The sequence below is a fragment of the Poecilia latipinna genome, unplaced genomic scaffold (genome assembly GCF_001443285.1).
Source record: "Poecilia latipinna isolate Pla-1442-1.1 unplaced genomic scaffold, P_latipinna-1.0 Scaffold654, whole genome shotgun sequence".
NCBI lineage: Eukaryota > Metazoa > Chordata > Actinopteri > Cyprinodontiformes > Poeciliidae > Poecilia > Poecilia latipinna.
The window spans coordinates 60,761-78,009 of record NW_015113270.1 but is presented as its reverse complement, the minus strand read 5'-3'; the positions used below and the strand labels follow the sequence as shown (position 1 = coordinate 78,009).

Genomic DNA, 17,249 nt, shown 5'->3' with positions numbered 1-17,249 from the left:
CCCACTATAATTCAAAAATAATACAAATTTGACCTGTCCAGCACAGGTGACTGATGGAGACTTAATTTGTAATCAGGCTAAATTTATTACGGACATCATTTTCCAACAATGGAAAATGTTAAGTACAACACAAAGTATTCGTCTTTTTATAACCAAGCAAATGGAGCCACAATTATCCAGATTTTACTGCAAAGCCGACTTTGCTGCACCCAAATCAGCTTTTATTGAATGTATTAAACTAGACTAAATTTAGTAAGCATTTTGAAAGAAACTGACCTAAATCATGTTTTTACTGCCAAAAACAAATTTGTCCATTTGAGCCCATGAAAAAAACTGAAAACAAGACGCCTTTCCTTCAATACAGTAAATCTGCAAAATCTCTTAATTTTGGATGTATATACGTTTTTGTTTTTTTTTTTATGAAATTGACTCCATTTGTTGATTTAATTTTTTTTTAACTTGTGGGGGAAAAAACTTCCTCTGACTTTCTTTGAGCAAATCCTCCATAAAAGTAAATTTTTGGATCAGATTTCTGCAGCTCCCCCAGCATCACCACGAGTCAGACAGTTCAGGAGGCCAGCGGAGGATCTGGACGTACCGATGTAGTCGAAGCGCCCCGGGGCCAGCCTCTCTGGGAGGTGGGCGGTGAACAGGAAACAGGTGAGGAAGGCGAAGAGGAGGTGGTAACAGTGACTGGAAAGGGCGTCGCTCGGTGTGCCGCCACCCCAAAAGCAGATCAATGCCTGAGAATCACAGAACTCCATTGTTATTTAGATTGTTACAGCATTTCAGATTACATAACACAGACTAATTATCTACAGGATTAGTAGAATTACTACTGGCATGAATTTGCTTGTATTGAGTTAAAAAAGGAAGTCAGATCCTGGGTCAATGGGACAGAGTCTTATTAAACTAATGAGAGATTACATAATCGAAGGGAAGTGTTCAAACTGAGGGACTCACCCTGTAAAACAGAGGAACAGTGTCAAAAATAAACGGCACAACAAACGCTCCGGTTCGTAACGCTTTACTTCTCTTTGGGAACTGCAGCTCCACAAATCTGAAAAAATGAAAAACAGGAAATGTTTCACGTTTCAACGGCAGCTCGGGTTGTTCAGCAGCAGCGTTTATAATCTGGTTTCAGGGCTGCTGGAACTAAAAGAATTCACTTCATTTGGGTTTCTATGGGGAGTTTAAGGGCCACGTGACGACCTTAATGCTCTTCCAGGTGCTTTCAGTTACAGGCAGAATGCAAACCCAATGAAACACACTGGAGCACTTCTCAAGCAAACTGGAGTCATGCTTTTCAAATTCAAACCCTGTTCCACCAGCACAGCTTTGCACAATCTACAACATTTTAAACACAAAAATAAAATGCATCCCAGTGTAATTTGGGCCACATGAGGGCTGGCTGCTGTTGTGAAAACAATCTGATTGGCAAAGGCGTTTCCACACGTCTAGAACGAGTATCAGAGGACAAAAGTGATGGGGGACTATTCATACCAAAATGAATAAGAGCTAAAAGGGCCACACTCATATTTACATGTTGTACGTGAGCAAAAAAGCAGGAAAACAGACATTTAAAACAGATCAACAGCCAATATCTAAGGAAAAAAAAGAAAAGATAATCTTTTGTCAGTTTTGAGGGAGTTTGTTTGAAAGCTAAGGAGTAAAGAAACACTGCAAAACACAAAATAAAGTATTTTAATCTAGTTTAGTAGTACAATTATTTTATTACACTTAAAATAAGGAAACTAACTCACATGTAACTTTTCAGCAAGATATCAGAGGTTTTAAATTAAAAACTTTAAACAAAACTGTGATTTTAAAAAATGTACTGAGATTATTTCACTTAAAATGTTTTGTTGTAAATGAAATAGTAAAAGTTACTTCTATGTTTAGTTCTGAGGGAGTGTCTGATGACCTGGAGGATCTACAAGGTTAACTCCTGATAAGAAACAAAAATACATCCCAACCTGTTTAATTACCTTTCAGATAATTAAACATAAAAGTTCCTCCAGGTGCTGAACTGTAATTTCAGATGCAGCCATGCAGAAGAAATGGGAGATTGTTACCTGGAATAACAGGACATGCTGGTGCAGAACAGCGAGTTCCCGATGGCGATGAGAACGAAGTGCTGATGAAGCCAACTGTTCACCCAGCAGTCTGGCATCACGTAGTAACCGTAGCTGATGGCACAACCTGCAGACAAACACACGAATGTTAACAGAGTCACAAAGTTTTCAGAGAATCACCTTAATGTTTGATCATTTTTATTCAGCTGTTTCTACTAAACATGTTGAGCTTCAATATTTGCATTTGGCTGAATTCAGACCATCATCTGTTTGTTTAATGTTGTAGATCTAACATGTTTTCTGTTCATTGTTGTTCCAGATTAAACCACTAGAGCCCCCCATAGCACAAAATATTTAATACCAGCTTGATGTTATTTATTTTGAATAAACATTTAAATTGTAATTAGAATGGGGTGCCATTTGTACAGTTACAGTAAAAAACTAAATATGAATAGCAAGCTAAATATTTGATACAAACTAAATATTTCACAACAATCTAAGTCTGCATGCTAATATTTAGCTCAGACTTATTTAATTTGGAGCTAAATATTTAACTTGCTAATAAGTGCTTTACATAACAAAAATACAAAGTCATAAAAGACACCATGCAGCCAACAGCTAAATGTTTAGCTTCTTAACATTTAGTTGGCTGAACAGTTAAAACAGTTAGAAACCTAAATGTTTAACTTGATAACTAAAATGTTTAGTTTGCAAGCTACATAATTTGTTATCAAGCAAAATATTTAGTTCAGAGCTAAATATTTAGCTAGCAAGCTAATTGAATAGCTTGCTAGCTAGCAAGTGAAATATTTAGTTTGCTAATTAAATATTTAGTTTAAAACTGTGACATTTTTAAGTGAATGAATAACACGATGAATATATAACTTGAAAAATTAACCGCCCATTTTTTCCTCTTATGACAGGCTAAATGACACAAATTATTGCTGTTAATTTTTGACTGTAGCTTTACAGCATGCCATAGTTTAGTTGTAAAGGGATTATTTTGGTTCCATGCAGATTAAATTTCATGACTAAAAATTCAAAATAATGTTTTTGTAACAGTCTATTGTTTCTATGTTTATCTTTTGGGTTAGTTTTTCTGTCCTGCACATTATTTAAAGAAAAAAAGTTTATGCACTAGTTTTATTATAAGGAAATCTCTGCACCAACAAGACTCCAGGCATAATGTTAATATATTCAGTGCTGAACCTCCTAAGGTTCAGCACTGTTCATGCTACTGAGAGCATGAACAGGATCTGTCTGCATGAGTTCAACTGAGCAGAGAAAAATCAGCCGAACACTGAATGCTATCGAGTAAAGTCGGACATGTAAATCAGAGTAGCTGCAGCTCCAACACAAAGGGAAAGAAAAAGATTTGAATTTAACTGTTGAAAATTTGCAAGTCAAAAACATATTTATCTGTTAAACTTCCTCAGAAATGACCAGCCTGCTTCATCTCAAGTAAGGTGACATTTGTCCTGAAGAACTTCAACATTCCCTAAACTGATCGACTTCTCAATAGTTCAAAGTGCTTCAGGGTTCCTGTACGAGGAAATTCTCGGCATCAGGAATGTTTTCATAACCTGCTCATCATGTTCTGAGTTTGTATCTGATAAAAAAGAACCTCTAGTCTATAGAAGTTTCTCAACAGTAAAGTCAAGAAGAGTTTAAATTCAGTCTCCAGGATTTTATTTATCAATTTAAGTGCGTTTCATGAACGATCGCTGATTTACTTGAAGATTAAACATGGGTTTGTCGGTTGAAGAGACGTTTTGAAGATGCTTCTGAGGATTTGTTGAGGATTTTATAGTTAAACTTAACAATTAATATAATCCAACGGTTTGCTATGATTAAAAATCTGCAGATAAAATGATAACTTTGATATTTTTCCTTCAGAAATGGGTGAAACTATGTGGCTATTACACAGGCAGGAGCAGGAAAAATTAATGAGGTGGATTTGAAGTGTTTCCCAATAACCACTGGCTTTAGGACATGCTGCTGTGAAAAGTTACTCAGATACCGAGTCATTAGTCATGATAGTCGTGAGTCATACAGCAACAATCTTCAGTCAGAGGCCTCTTAAGAGTCGCTGCAGGACTGATTGCTACCAAACACGTTTTTTCTGCCTGCAGCATTACCATCAACAACAACTCTTTAAACATATTTGTATGAGTTAGACTTAGTTTTCCCCTGGGATAAATAAAGTATGTTTGAAGTGAATTAGAAATGTGAAGCTTATAGTTGATGTTTTTTTTACTATACTTAATGCTCAGACAGTTCTATATGTGGTAAAGTGCTACTAGCATTTTAATGTTTGCATCTAAAATCTGAAAAATTTACAGAAAAAATTTGATCTTAGTAGATATCAGCTGTGACATTTTACTTTCAAATTACAGATGAAAAAACCCCAAAGGTGTAAGATTTAAAATAAAAACAGTAGAGAGATATTTCTGTAAGCATTACCCAGACTGTAGAGGCTGAGGGCTCCGTAGTCAAAGAAGTAGCAGATGTGGCGGGACTCTGCAGACATGGAGCTGAAGGTGTGGGCACAGCTGGAGGTGAACGGGTAAATACAGATGAGCAGCATGTAGACCAGCAGCGGCCAGGTGTAGCTGTCGTTCAGGAAGTTCATGGTGGAGCACAGAGCCAAGAAGCGCCACATGAAGTACCTGCAGCGAACGGTTTCAAAAACCAGATCATCACCATAAAAATAAAAAGATGGTGGATATAAACTTGGTCTGAAGCGTTTCCACCCACCATGTGGGCAGGAAGTGGGTCCATATGTTGATGGTTTCGTTGTTCATCTGGAAGCTGCTGAGGACGCAGTCCATGGCGGAGCTCTGAGGGTGACGGTAACCGGAGATGATGCTGTCCTCCCTGAACACCTGAGGGCCCAACAGACGATCGCCTCAACTTTTAATCATCACTTCTTTACGATTTCTGACAGGGACGCACCGATCCGCTTTCAGTACCTGAGGTTTATTATCGGCAGATACCAATCCGATACAGAAAAAGGGGCTGAATAGATTTAAAATGTTTCGTTTTTTAAAACACAGAAATAAATTTACTTAATTAAAAATGTACTTGATAATTCGGCACCAGTACAGCACACTTTACACCACCAGCTTCACAAGCTTGGTCAAACACGTAAAAACACAGTAACTTTAATCTGTTCAGTCAGTGCAGTTGGTAAAACACCCAATGTAAAATAAATAATAAACTGAAAATACACAGCAAACCTTCTTCCAAATGGTTGAGAAAGTGCAATTAGTAATTCTAAATATAATGTAAAATAAATAATAAAGCATGATGCTGCTCAGAAGGAAAAGCATAGAATTAGACTCAATAGATCCGTCTTTATGGATTGGGAACATTGACACCAGTTCTTTTTTTCAATATCTGGATTGATGCATTTCTAATTTCTGAAGGATTTTTTAGGATTTCTTTTGACTTCAGCTGCTCCTCTTTTTCAGTCCAGTCCTTCTACAAAGGCAACGCGTGTGTGTGTCTGTGTGTCTGTGTGTCTGTGTGTCTGTGTGCCTGCCACCAAACAAATGCAGAAGAAAAGCAAATTGTATCAACCTAATCGGTGCAATTTCAATCAAAACAACTTTGGGAGATTACAAAAACTAATCAGCTTCCCAGCAACACAGGAAAGATAAGTCAGAACTTTTGGACAGAACTGTGCACAAATAAAAGAAAAAAGAAAAATTGTTACCCAGACAGCTTCAAACCTGTAAGGAATGTTTTCTTTCAGGTCTGCTCAGTAGCTACTTTCTCCTAAAAAATAAATATGTTTTATGCCAACAGGTAAATTGTTTCAGCCACTTTCTTCACCCAAGTTTCTGTGATTATAGACTCTCCAGTTGAGAAATGTGTCTAGAAAGAAAAGCGAGCCGTTACCCAGGTGTCGGGTTATTAAAAGTAAAAACAAAATGCCTCAGCTGGTCACTACTGCAGATTAGATGCAGCTTGCTTTACAAAAACATCTCAGCGATACAGTGTCCTCTGACAAAGTGCTGAAATCATCTGTTTGGTTTAAAATGTCTAACTGGATCAAACTGTACTCAGAGAGAAGATGTGAACATAAACACAGATGGGAGTTCTGTAAATATTTAGCAGCAGTGATGAATTATCAATGCTTCAGTTACAAAAGGACTCAGTTATATCAAATAAAAATAGGACTTATTCTTTTCCTTTTTATCTTAAATCATCACTATCAGCTGGGTTTGCAGTGAAGGTAATTCTGCTTCTGGCGCTTCAGCAACACTTGGTGATAATCTGCTTATTGAGAAGAAAATTAATTTAACCTGGAGAATAACTTTTAATATGAATGGCAGTTTCTCAGAGCTCATGACGCTGAGCTCATCCTGCAGATTAGAAGCAGTTAAAATATTGAAGAGAATCTCGTTTGTTGACATTCATGGCTTTGCATTACTGGAATTTCTGATGCAAAAACTCCTCCAAACTCTATTTGGGTTGCAAAGATAAGGTCCGTGCAGCGGCCGGTCAGACACTAGAACTGAAACTGGAGCGCCAACCCCGATGAAAAACTGCCTGCACATTAATCTGCAGGGAGGAAGATGATGCAGCAGAAGTTCTCAGCTGAGACGCAGTCGTATCAGAATTAAAGTGACAACGTAAGGGGAAAACCACCTTCGAACCAAACAGTTCCTGGTTTTCTCTAAATGTTCTGGGAACAAACAACTTTATGTAAAGCAGAGCTTCAGAAACTAGTTTTTAATCTGGAAGTCGTTCTTGAACCAATAAGAATCTTCTTCAGTCCAATTAAAATTCAAAAATACTTTGAGCCCTGTGACCAAAAAGATACTCAATTGATCCCAACGTTTACACTCACATTTGAAAATGGCTGCAAACAGATTCACAACTATGCAACCATATATATTTGAAAAACATTAGTAGAGCCTCCTGCACAAACAAGAATGCAGCAAGTGGTTTCTGGATGGTAAGACAACAATAAAACACTTGTCTTTGCCAGCAGCCATTGTACAGTGGTAAAACCAGCTGACCAAACATGCAGGAGTTCCACTGGGGTTGCTGGGTAACGGGCTAGACTTCGCCGGGGTTGCTAAGTAACAGGCTAGGTAACGGGGTTGCTAGGTGAAGCGCAGATGCTGACTGTGACTTTACATATTGGAGGTTTTTGAAACGGCTCATATTCCAAACACAAAAAAACATGAACTTGCTGCCAAAAACTGTCTTTTTGTTTTTTTTGCTGTTTCTTTTTAAGTGCTTGTGCTGGTTTTGGAAGTGGTAGAAACTCAAATGGAACTAGAAAAATGTTTTTTAAAAAAGTGAATTTTGCATAATGTGTCTCTTAAATATGAGCCTGATTCCCTAGTTCATCACAGAAACATGATTAATAGTTGTTTTAGAGTTTTTGACCATAACTGTGGTGTCATTGTTTGAATTACTTTGGTTTATGTGATTGATTCAGTTTTGTGCTCGAGTTGCACGACGTTTCCTGACAGTCAGGAGTAACTATGAGGTTTTTTTTTTTTTTTTCCCGGTGCAGGATAAGAAAGATAAGAAAGACTCCTGACTCTTACCATGGGAACCTGATGGATGTCGAAGAGTTGGGGGAGTTTTAAGTTCAGCAGGTCTGTTGGCAGCCTGATGGCCCCCCTGCCCCGCTGACACACCTCCCTGAGCCTGGCACGCCCCCGGCGGCAGAACAACAACCAGACTGGATAGTCAAACACTGGGATTCTGCTGCCCCGCTCCTGGCTACCGGGCTCCCATCTCAAGCAGCGGCCCCAGCCCTGGCTCCACCCGACGGCGCTGCTGGCCCCGATCCCCCTCCACACGGGAAACACTGCAGGATACAATGAACACAGTAAGGATCAAAGCCGGTTTTCCTCCCAAACACAGTCAGGTTGGTTTTGATCCTCCCTGAGGTAAATGGGAGCCAACAGAAACAAATCTTCCTCATTCTCCAAGCTGCACAGCTTCTCTCCAGCATTCAAGTTCATGTGACAGAGTCCTTCAGAGAGACATGTTTGTTGACTGCAGCAGAACAATCTCTTTTTGTAGCTGCTCTCCAGACCCTCCCTCCCACACACCGATGGGAAGAATGAGCGGCTCTGTCGAACAGGACTCGCCGGTGATCAGACGCAGAGCGTGCAGCAACATGTTTACGAGGAGCATTCCTTAAACGCCTTCAGAGATGAGCTTGGGTCTCAGACGAGCTTTGCTGTCTGACTGATGCACAAAGCTTCCCTAACAGACTTATCACCAAACAGCAACACGCACGGTTTTTATGATTGGTTTATGCACTAAAAATAATAATTATTATTATTATGTGCCCAATAAAATGGTCTTCAAAATGCACAAATCTATGCAGGAATTTATCTACAAGTAAAAAAGCTTTTGATTATAGCCCTATTTATTATAGTAAATGATAAATCATCATCACTTAATAGTAATTAAATGATAGTTTAATCAACATTTAATTAAATGAATAAATTCCATTAAATTAATTGGAATCCATCGTTATGATAAATTCCAATTAATGATATTTAAAACTCTCCAAAATTGTCCTTATTGTTGACAGTTTTATTCTTCTGCCCACTGTTTGTCCAATAAAAACAAATAAATCTGAAAGTATAATTACATTGAGTAGTTTTAATGATATAAATCACTTCTTCTCGTTACTCATGTCCTAAAGAAGCGCATTAAAAATGGGAAAGTTATTAAAGAGCGTCATTTGTGTTTGGGGGTATATAACTGCTGTGACACACAGTCACAGTAACAGTTACCTAAAAATGATGCAATAAGTGACTCTGTTACTTTTACTGGGACGATGGTAAAATATTGGGATAAAACTTTACGTCCATATCACAGATCAGCTGCTTTTTATTATTCGTTATAACTGCAGAAACTTTAACATAGCAAAAAAAAAAAAAAAGAAAAACACGAGACATCTTATTTCAAATTATTCACAATTAAAACTGACAGCAAAACCAAAAGTAAAATGTTTAAATGGGAACACTGGTTGGTGTTGACCCGACCAGAACCCACTCTGAATAAACCTGCTGAACCGTCAGAGTGTGTGTCCTCAGACTCGCAGGATAAAACATTTCCTCAAACTCTGAAGTTCCTGCCTCACTGGGGTCCCCTGGACCTCGGAGCCCCTGGCTGTCTGCAGAACCCCATCTGCAGGATCTGGCCTACTAACAGGGACAAAGTGAGCTTTGTGGCCTGAAGCCTTCAGAGGCCAGACGATGGCTGCAACACTCTGAACGGGATGGAAATGAGGCAACACACACGCGCGCACACACACACACAAACAAATCCTGAGTTCTTCATAGTATCCATTAGAGCCCGAGGTAATAATTAAAGGAAGGAGTCTGACCTCTGGACTGGCATCAAGGACAATAGATTTATACTGCCAAGTTTGAAGATGCCGTCTTTGTTTTTGATTATATTTAAATATCCAAAGATAATTGGAGGATATCTAGAAGCTTAGAAGTAAAAAACAAAAAAAACAACAAAAAAAAATCTTTATTCTATCAGAAAACACTCTGACACCATGACCTCCGCTGATCGAGAAAAAAAAACACGTTTTAAACGTTTTAGATCAGTCAATAATTATTTATTAGTTTTAAATATCTGAAATACTGAAAAACTGGTGGCCTGGTCTTTTCTGTTTATCCAGTTTTCTGTTTTTAAGCAGTGATGAGGAACAATGGAGAAACCTGACACACAAGTCACTCAACATGTTGTTGCTAGGTAACCAAAGAGCGAGTTGATGCTACCAGCCAGCTAGTTGTGAGAGGTTGAGCAGCTAAACTTTTTCCTCTGCCTACATTTCCCAGAATGCCGTTCGGTTCTGAATCAGACTTCAGTGAATATTCTTAAATATTCTATCAGATGCATTACCTATTGATATTGATCAAGTGTCTACCACAATATATACTGCTGCTGATTTACCGTCCAGCCCTAGTTAAACCTAAACTAAATTATTCTAATCATTTTTAAGCCTTTTTCAAACCTTCACATAACCCACAAAAAGAGGTTCTAACCAGTCTACGAGAAAATCTGATTAAAATGTATCACTTCCAAAATAAACTGAATTCTATGCAAAAAAAAAACAAAAATAAATGTACTTTTCTGTCAAAACAGGTGATATTTCATGCTAAAGAGGTTAAATTAACTCAGATAATCTATCATGTGCATCTCAAAGTTGCACATCTTGAGTAAAACAACAATACATTTTCTTTTGTTCGTCTGCCCTCCATCCGAGACCCGCCGCCTCCCCTGCTCATGATCTCATCATGTGACCTCCGTCAATGAACGTCTTTATGGGTCTGAATCTGGCAAAGAGATGGGTCCACACACACACACACACACACACACACACACACACACACACACACACGCACACACGCTCTGCCAGGACAACTCCCTCGTCTCGATCTGTGGGCTGAAGTTTGGAAAATTCCACCGTTCTGCTGGAACACGTCCAGTCTGGAGCAGAACGATTACCGCGTGTGGAGCTCAGTAACCTCACCTCGTTAAATTAACCCCATCAGGAACTTGTTTCCACATGCTGCAGTCACCTGTCAGATTGCACACACTGACCTGTTTGTTTCCCAGCAGGTAAGTAGAAGAAACAGAAAAAAAACAACTCTAAATAATAACAAAAACAACATTTGATTGTCAAGCCGGGCACAAAGTTTCCATGTTGGATTTTTCTTATTCAAGTATTGCCTGAAAACAACCTTATAAAATGTTTTCCTAAAGACTAAATTGTCAGAATCTCTCCTAGGAACTCTTTGCCACAGAGGGCCGTTTCAAGAAAAATTAAAGTTACTTTCATTTCTGTTTTACTTTAAACGCAAAAACAAAACTTCCAATTTTTTAACTACAACGCCGGGCCAAAAAATAAAGGTCACACACACTAATATTTCAGAAGGTTAAACTGTGTAACCAGGTGATTGGCAGAACTGAATGCTAATTATCGCATTCAGGTAGAAAGAGAAGTCCTAAGGAGGACAGAGCTAATGTGGTTCAAACATTTTACACCAAATCACGTCATAAAAAGCTTCTGTGCGACACAAAAGTAGTCATTTCATATTAAAATTCAAAAAAATGGTCAGTTTCATTAACTAAATGTTGCTTTGGGAGGAGACAACCCATTTTTATGTTCTTCCATTTTTAGCCAGAAAACAAAAATACAATCTGAGTAAAAATGTTAAAAAATGTTTGAATTTAACAAAGTTTAGTAAATCAATTTAATGCAGAACAACTGGATGAGTAGTTTTCTACTGACTTTGAATTAAAAAAAAGAAAGCAAAATGTATGATTATTAAAAGGTGAAAAAGTTGTCAAAAAGATAAAAAGGATGTAGTTTTGTTTCATTTTATGTGGACATAATGTGGAAAAAATAGATTATTAATAGACATTAATTTTGAATTCAACACATTACTACCCTTCATCTACTTTTTACTAAACTCAACACAAACATTATTAAAGAATAATGTGTTTGCTGATGCATTTACAGACCAGAAAGTTTGATGTTTTTGGTGCAGATTACACCATCAGTGTATTACGAGTTTTACGCAACCTGAAGGATAAAAGAGACTTATTTACACCAGGTAAGATGGTGAAATTTTCTTAACAAGTACAGTCTTCATAACACCATCAGCTCATAGCCCTGACAAAGTGAAAATTTGTCATTTTACACTTAAAATGACCAGCATTGAAAGCATCTAATCACACATTTGAATCTGAACAGATGAGGAAAAATAAATCACCAGTAAACCCTGAATCCTGACTACTTGAGACGACCTTTTTGACACACCGTTGGACATGTTCACAAGCATGGCAGCAGGTCATGAGATGACTTTTTCATCTTCTGTTCCCTTTGCTTACTCAGGCTGAAGTCATGTAGGAGTATTCCTCCACTGCTGCTCCTTCCTGTTCACCACCTTCCTGCAAACCGTCAGCGTCTCATGCGAAAGCACTATAATGTTATGTAACAGCACCAGCTATTCTGGAAAGATGAGTTTTAAAATGATGAGTTTTAAAATCAAAAATATATTTTTCAGCCGAATCGGACACCAAATCTGTGTTTTTGTTTCATTTAAGGCATTTATGAACACTTTGAATGATGTAATAAGGGAGTCAGTAAGTCCCGAGAACAGGGTGTCAAAAAGAAACAAGTCTCTGCTTATTGCTCAACATCCATGAAGTCACAGTTTTAAACAAACACTCAGCTGGAAAAGTTCAACAGATTTAACAGCTCCAGTAAAAACAAAACTCTTTGTCTTTATATGGAAGAGATGCTACTGCAGTTTAATTTGGTAATTTAAACAAGTTAGTGCTTTAAATTTAGAGTTCTGTATAACTTTTTTAAAAAGTCCTTAGAAATTTAGTTTTCCAACACTAATGTCCAAAACCTCTAACATTATGGAAAAATACAAGCTGGAAAGAGTTTCCACGCAGCTCAAACTAAGTTGTCTCAGCCCAGTTAAATGTGTTTATCGCTTTCTTTCCCTTCCCACTTAGTAAACTGTAATTTAAAGGAATTTGGGCGGAAAAACAGGGGCGACTCTGTAGCGCAACAAACTACCAGAGATTTGACAGCTGGAAAACTTAAACTATAAGGAAGTTAATTAAAAACCTCTTAAGCTTTTTTTTAAAGGTGAACCGACTTACCGCGGCGTTTCTCCTCCATTCTGGGGTTGACAGAGCCTTCCTCCCACTAACAGACAGCTGGGCTGGGCTGGGCTGGGCTGGGCTGGGTGTCCTCCGCTCTCCGCGTCTCCGTTTAATTGTGTAAGGCCCGAACATCCACAGCTGCTTTTCTTTTGTCTCTTGTCCCAGCCCAGCCAATAGGAAGCGCCGTACGGTGCTCACGTGGATCTCCGCAGGAACAACAACAAGAGCCATGTGTTCCAGTAGCGATGGGAATTCCAGCTCTCTTCCAAGATCCACAACTTTCGGCTTGTTTGCGACTCGAAAAGAGCCGGTTCTTTCCGCTCCTGAACGGTTATTCAGGTAGCGCAATCAGTTGCTGTCTCGAGTTTGGTCCGCCATGTCTCTTCTGTCGAGATTAGTCCAGATTGTTTGAGGAACTTGTTCCTAAATATCCTCCTATCTTGTCAACTTTTTAATTTTTTATTGACTTAAAAATCACCTTCCAGTTAGCACCTCAACGTTTTAAAAACAGTTTAATAATGTGATCAAGTTTTACTCCGAGTTTTTAGTTGAACTGATTTACAGAAAGGTCCTAAGAATGGAATTGTGAATGGGAAAGTTTCTAAACATCGATCTCAAAGTGCCGTTAAAAGCCTTCAGCTGATCCCATCGCTGCAGCAAGAGTTCTGACTAAAATTGAAAAGAGAGATCATTTTCCCCTATTTTAGCTTCCCTTCTTTGATTCCCTTGATGAAGCAGTTAAACTGGTTTGGGTTATCCTGAGCTATCTCTGTAGTTATGCTGCCATAAGCTTAGGCTACTGGAGGATAAACTGACCACTTTTTCTCACTTTCTTCTTATACTACTCTTCATTTTGCATTACTTAGCTTTTCTGTTTTCTCTGTTATTTTTCTCTCCATAGAAGCTGCACCTGGTCTGGCCTTTTGTTAGCTCTGATACCTTCTTTGGAGGAGGGAATTAAACCAACTGCCTCTCCTGCCATTGACTTTTGACTTTGATGAACATAGAAAATAATCCTGTTATGCTTCTTTTGTGTGTATCTGCATTGTCTTCTCAAACCCTTCGGTCGCTGGTGGCTGTTGACTGCTCGTACTGACTGAGCCAGGTTCTGGTTCTGCTGGAGGTTTCTTCCTATGTAAAGGGGAGTTTTTCCGCTCCATACATGCTCAGAATGAGAGTTTGGTGTAAAGTCAAAAACACAGTGCAAGCAATTTTCTGCTGTCGCCAAGAAAAGTGAATGACTGGATGCAACCTGCTGAGTTTCCTTAGATAGAAACTTTTTAAAACTACTTTGAATAATTACAACATTTGTTGTGTATTGGCGATACATGAATAAAAATGAATTTAATATTAGGACTTTATTGTCATAGTTTTCTGACTTCATTCTCATAATATGAAAAAAAAAATTCTTAGTCTGTCCCTAATACATAATGACGTATATCAATAAAAAAAATGCAAATATAAGAAATGTATAAAGAACGTTTTCTCTAACTTGTAAACCACTGAGCTGTACATTGTGAAGCTAATCTGGTGGAGACATTTTCCCAGACACAAAGATGGCCTCTCTAACCAGTTAATAACCTGGAGGCTGGTTCTGAAAGACAGCTGTTCATTTTAACATGCACCTCTAAAAGTAACACCTCTTTTCAAATAACCCGTTCTCCTTTTCTCATTAGGATGGCATGCAGAAGGCAGAGCGAGTGCTGCTCTGATCGAGAAGAATATAACTCAATAAGTCATTTCAGTGATCAGTTCTGCAAACGGGGATATAAAAAAAAAATTAAACCAAATGTCTCTTTGGACAAGCTATTGTCCACTGTCTCTCTGAATGTTTTCAGTTACTGGGAACAACAATCAGTTTTTAGAGGAAAACACAGCAGTCATTCAGAGAGTACTGTTATGATACAATGATTTAATATGAATAAAAAATAAAGTTTTTCATGGTTAACTCAAATTAAAATCCTAAATTCTTGTACATTATTGCATCACAGAGCACCAAACAATCAGTTTCTTTGTGATGAGTTTACAGAGGTGACAGGTCAAATTCCTCCAGCTGGACAATCACAATATGAGCATTTCATATCAGTCAATATTGATAATTATTGATTCCTCTTTATCTGAATCTGAATTCGACCATAGAACTAGAATTTTCATGAGCAGATGTGGATGGAACCAATCTGTTTTGTAATGTGTCTTGAGATTAGAGGATGTAAACAGCTACAGTTTAACTGAACTTTCATTGTCTGACATTTTCTTGTCTCACTCTGAGCGTTCACATTAAACCTGAGGGACGCTCCTTTTGTCCAGAGAGGACATCCTGTTTGATTCTCTGCTGCGTAAACTTCCAGCTCTCACTCCCCTTAGTATATTTCTGAAGTCTTGTTTGAGTTCATGTCTTTGTTTCAGAAGGAAAAACTGTTATTTTTGCCTCACTTCTTCAAATTAAGCTTGGATAGTTGTATGTGTTTCCTTTATTAATTTAAAATTGTAATGTAAAAACCCGCAGACAGTAAAGCTGCAGAACACACCACACATGTTGGATAAACAGAAAAGAATGATAAAAGTTTAAATGAATCACAAAAGAATAAGTTTGCACATTTTCCTTCATTATTAAAAACCCAACACATTAACTCGACTACGACGTGGCCTACTTTTACACCAGACTTTCTCAGTGGTTTAGTAGTAATCTTATTATTGATTTTTTTCTATGTTTTACCTAATTATTTCATTGTTATACTGCATGAATGTCCCTTTTCATGAAAGGAAGGTTTGTGAAAGAAATTCATGAGGAAAACTCAATTAAATTTGCAGGTCTTATAGTAAAGCTTTGTCAAAGTAAAATAAAAGTGTTCATAGATTTGATTTGATCTGACTTAAAATTACAGAAATTGAACCAACATGATGTTTAGAGAAAGATGAAATGTTGTATAAATATTTATGCCATAATCTGTCCAGGAGGTGCCTGAGCTGCAGCTGCTAATAACTTAAGTTGTCCAGTAGTTGATATTTGATCGTTTCTGTCTGTGTTTAATCCTGCCTCACTCCAAAATAAAACAGTTAATAGAGATGCAGATGACCACTGAAAGTCGCTGCATTTCCATTACAGATGTGCGAATAAGTTTGTAAACATGATAAGTCATTAAAAACATGCCGTGCCTCAAACCACTTCCTATCTTCCTCTTTGTGGTTTGTGGCAGTAGTAACATCTGGTTGTTGGTCATGTGACTGGTGTGATGCAAAAAGGTGTTGCAAAATACATTTACTTTAATACAGCCAAAAAAAAAGCAAAAAAAAAAAACACCTCGATTGGTTTGTTTCCATTAATTAGTTTTTGAATTGTGCAGCTACTAAGACAGGTTCTGGTTCTGCTGGAGGTTTCTCCCTGTTAAAGGGGAGTTTTCCTTTCCTCTGTCGCCATATGCTTGTTCTGTGAGAAGTACTGTTGTAAAGTTAACTCCTTGAAAACAACAATCCGCTGTCACAATGCTAGGAATAATTGCAGCAATCAGCTTCAAACTGTTTATCAAAAGTTTGATAAAAGCTAAAACCTCAAAGTTCCAGCAGAGCAACACTAAACAGCCAGAGCTACAAAATGCAAAATGCTGCAAGTGTAGACCAAAATCAAATGACAAGTCTGCAGTAAATTGGTGTTTGCAGATAATCTGGTTTGAATTTCTTTGTTCAAACCAGATTAGATCTTTCAGCCTACTTCAGACATGTTATGTCTTAAGGGCCTTTTTCCCTTTAACAAATTGAATCAACATCTTAAACTACCATTTTGTATCTATTAAGCTAGGGTTTTTTTTTTTTTTGTCTTTGTTAACACTTGATCAAAAATATAGTCAAGTGCGAAAAATGTGGTAAAAATACAAAATTAAGAAATCTGCCAAGATAAACTTTCACGACGTTACATAAAAATGTTTGTTCGGCTTATTTTTTAAGACTATAACTGGTTAGTAAACGCCTAATCAAACAATGTCCAACTGTAGCGTTAAAGAGAGAAACCAAATCAGCTGGACTTATTGTTCTGAGGCAGAAGCTGGTTGCGTAAACAAATCCTAAACTAGGAGGCGCAGCGCAAAGAGAGCGCCAAACTGTTTTCTATAGTTCTTTCCTGTTCTGACACAAACTCGCTTCGGGGGTGAAGATAAAGCTGCGGGGGCCTGTGTGGGAGAACAGGGGAGTGAATTCCCTGTAACATTACACAGTTCTTCGAAAGATAACAGTAGAGAGCGGCTCGGCTGCCGAACCGGGATCAGAACTCAGAAGTCTGGTCCGATCTGTCACTTTTCTGTGTCCGAACTGTTCATCCGAGCGCACAGAGGGGAGGGTAGATTTTCTGATCTAAAAGTCTTCCCTTCATCCAAAACAGCCCAACCCATTCCACTCTTCTCCTGTCTTCCCCCCGATCATTCCTGCTGCAAATGAAACATCACTGGATCCCCAAATGTCCGGATCCCACCTCCCTGCGCTGGGAATCTTCTTCCA

At 38.1% G+C, this 17,249-nt stretch overlaps 1 protein-coding gene across 2 annotated transcripts in view; it reads right to left on the bottom strand.

Moving 5' to 3' along the window:
• paqr6 (progestin and adipoQ receptor family member VI) overlaps positions 1–17,249 on the bottom strand; it is a 28,199-nt gene that overhangs the window by 7,289 nt on the left and 3,661 nt on the right. Inside the window, exons 1-7 of one of the 2 annotated variants that reach the window (XM_015043868.1) lie at positions 12,759–12,896; positions 7,646–7,911; positions 4,833–4,960; positions 4,539–4,744; positions 2,076–2,202; positions 964–1,060; positions 599–743 (exon numbers count right to left, since the gene is read on the bottom strand). In XM_015043868.1, coding sequence (XP_014899354.1) covers positions 599–743; positions 964–1,060; positions 2,076–2,202; positions 4,539–4,744; positions 4,833–4,960; positions 7,646–7,911; positions 12,759–12,777 — 988 coding nt within the window. In that variant the 5' untranslated portion in view covers positions 12,778–12,896. Of the gene's footprint in view, positions 1–598; positions 744–963; positions 1,061–2,075; positions 2,203–4,538; positions 4,745–4,832; positions 4,961–7,645; positions 7,912–12,758; positions 12,897–17,249 lie in introns of those variants that run through there. The other variant, XM_015043867.1, reaches the window with a different exon arrangement.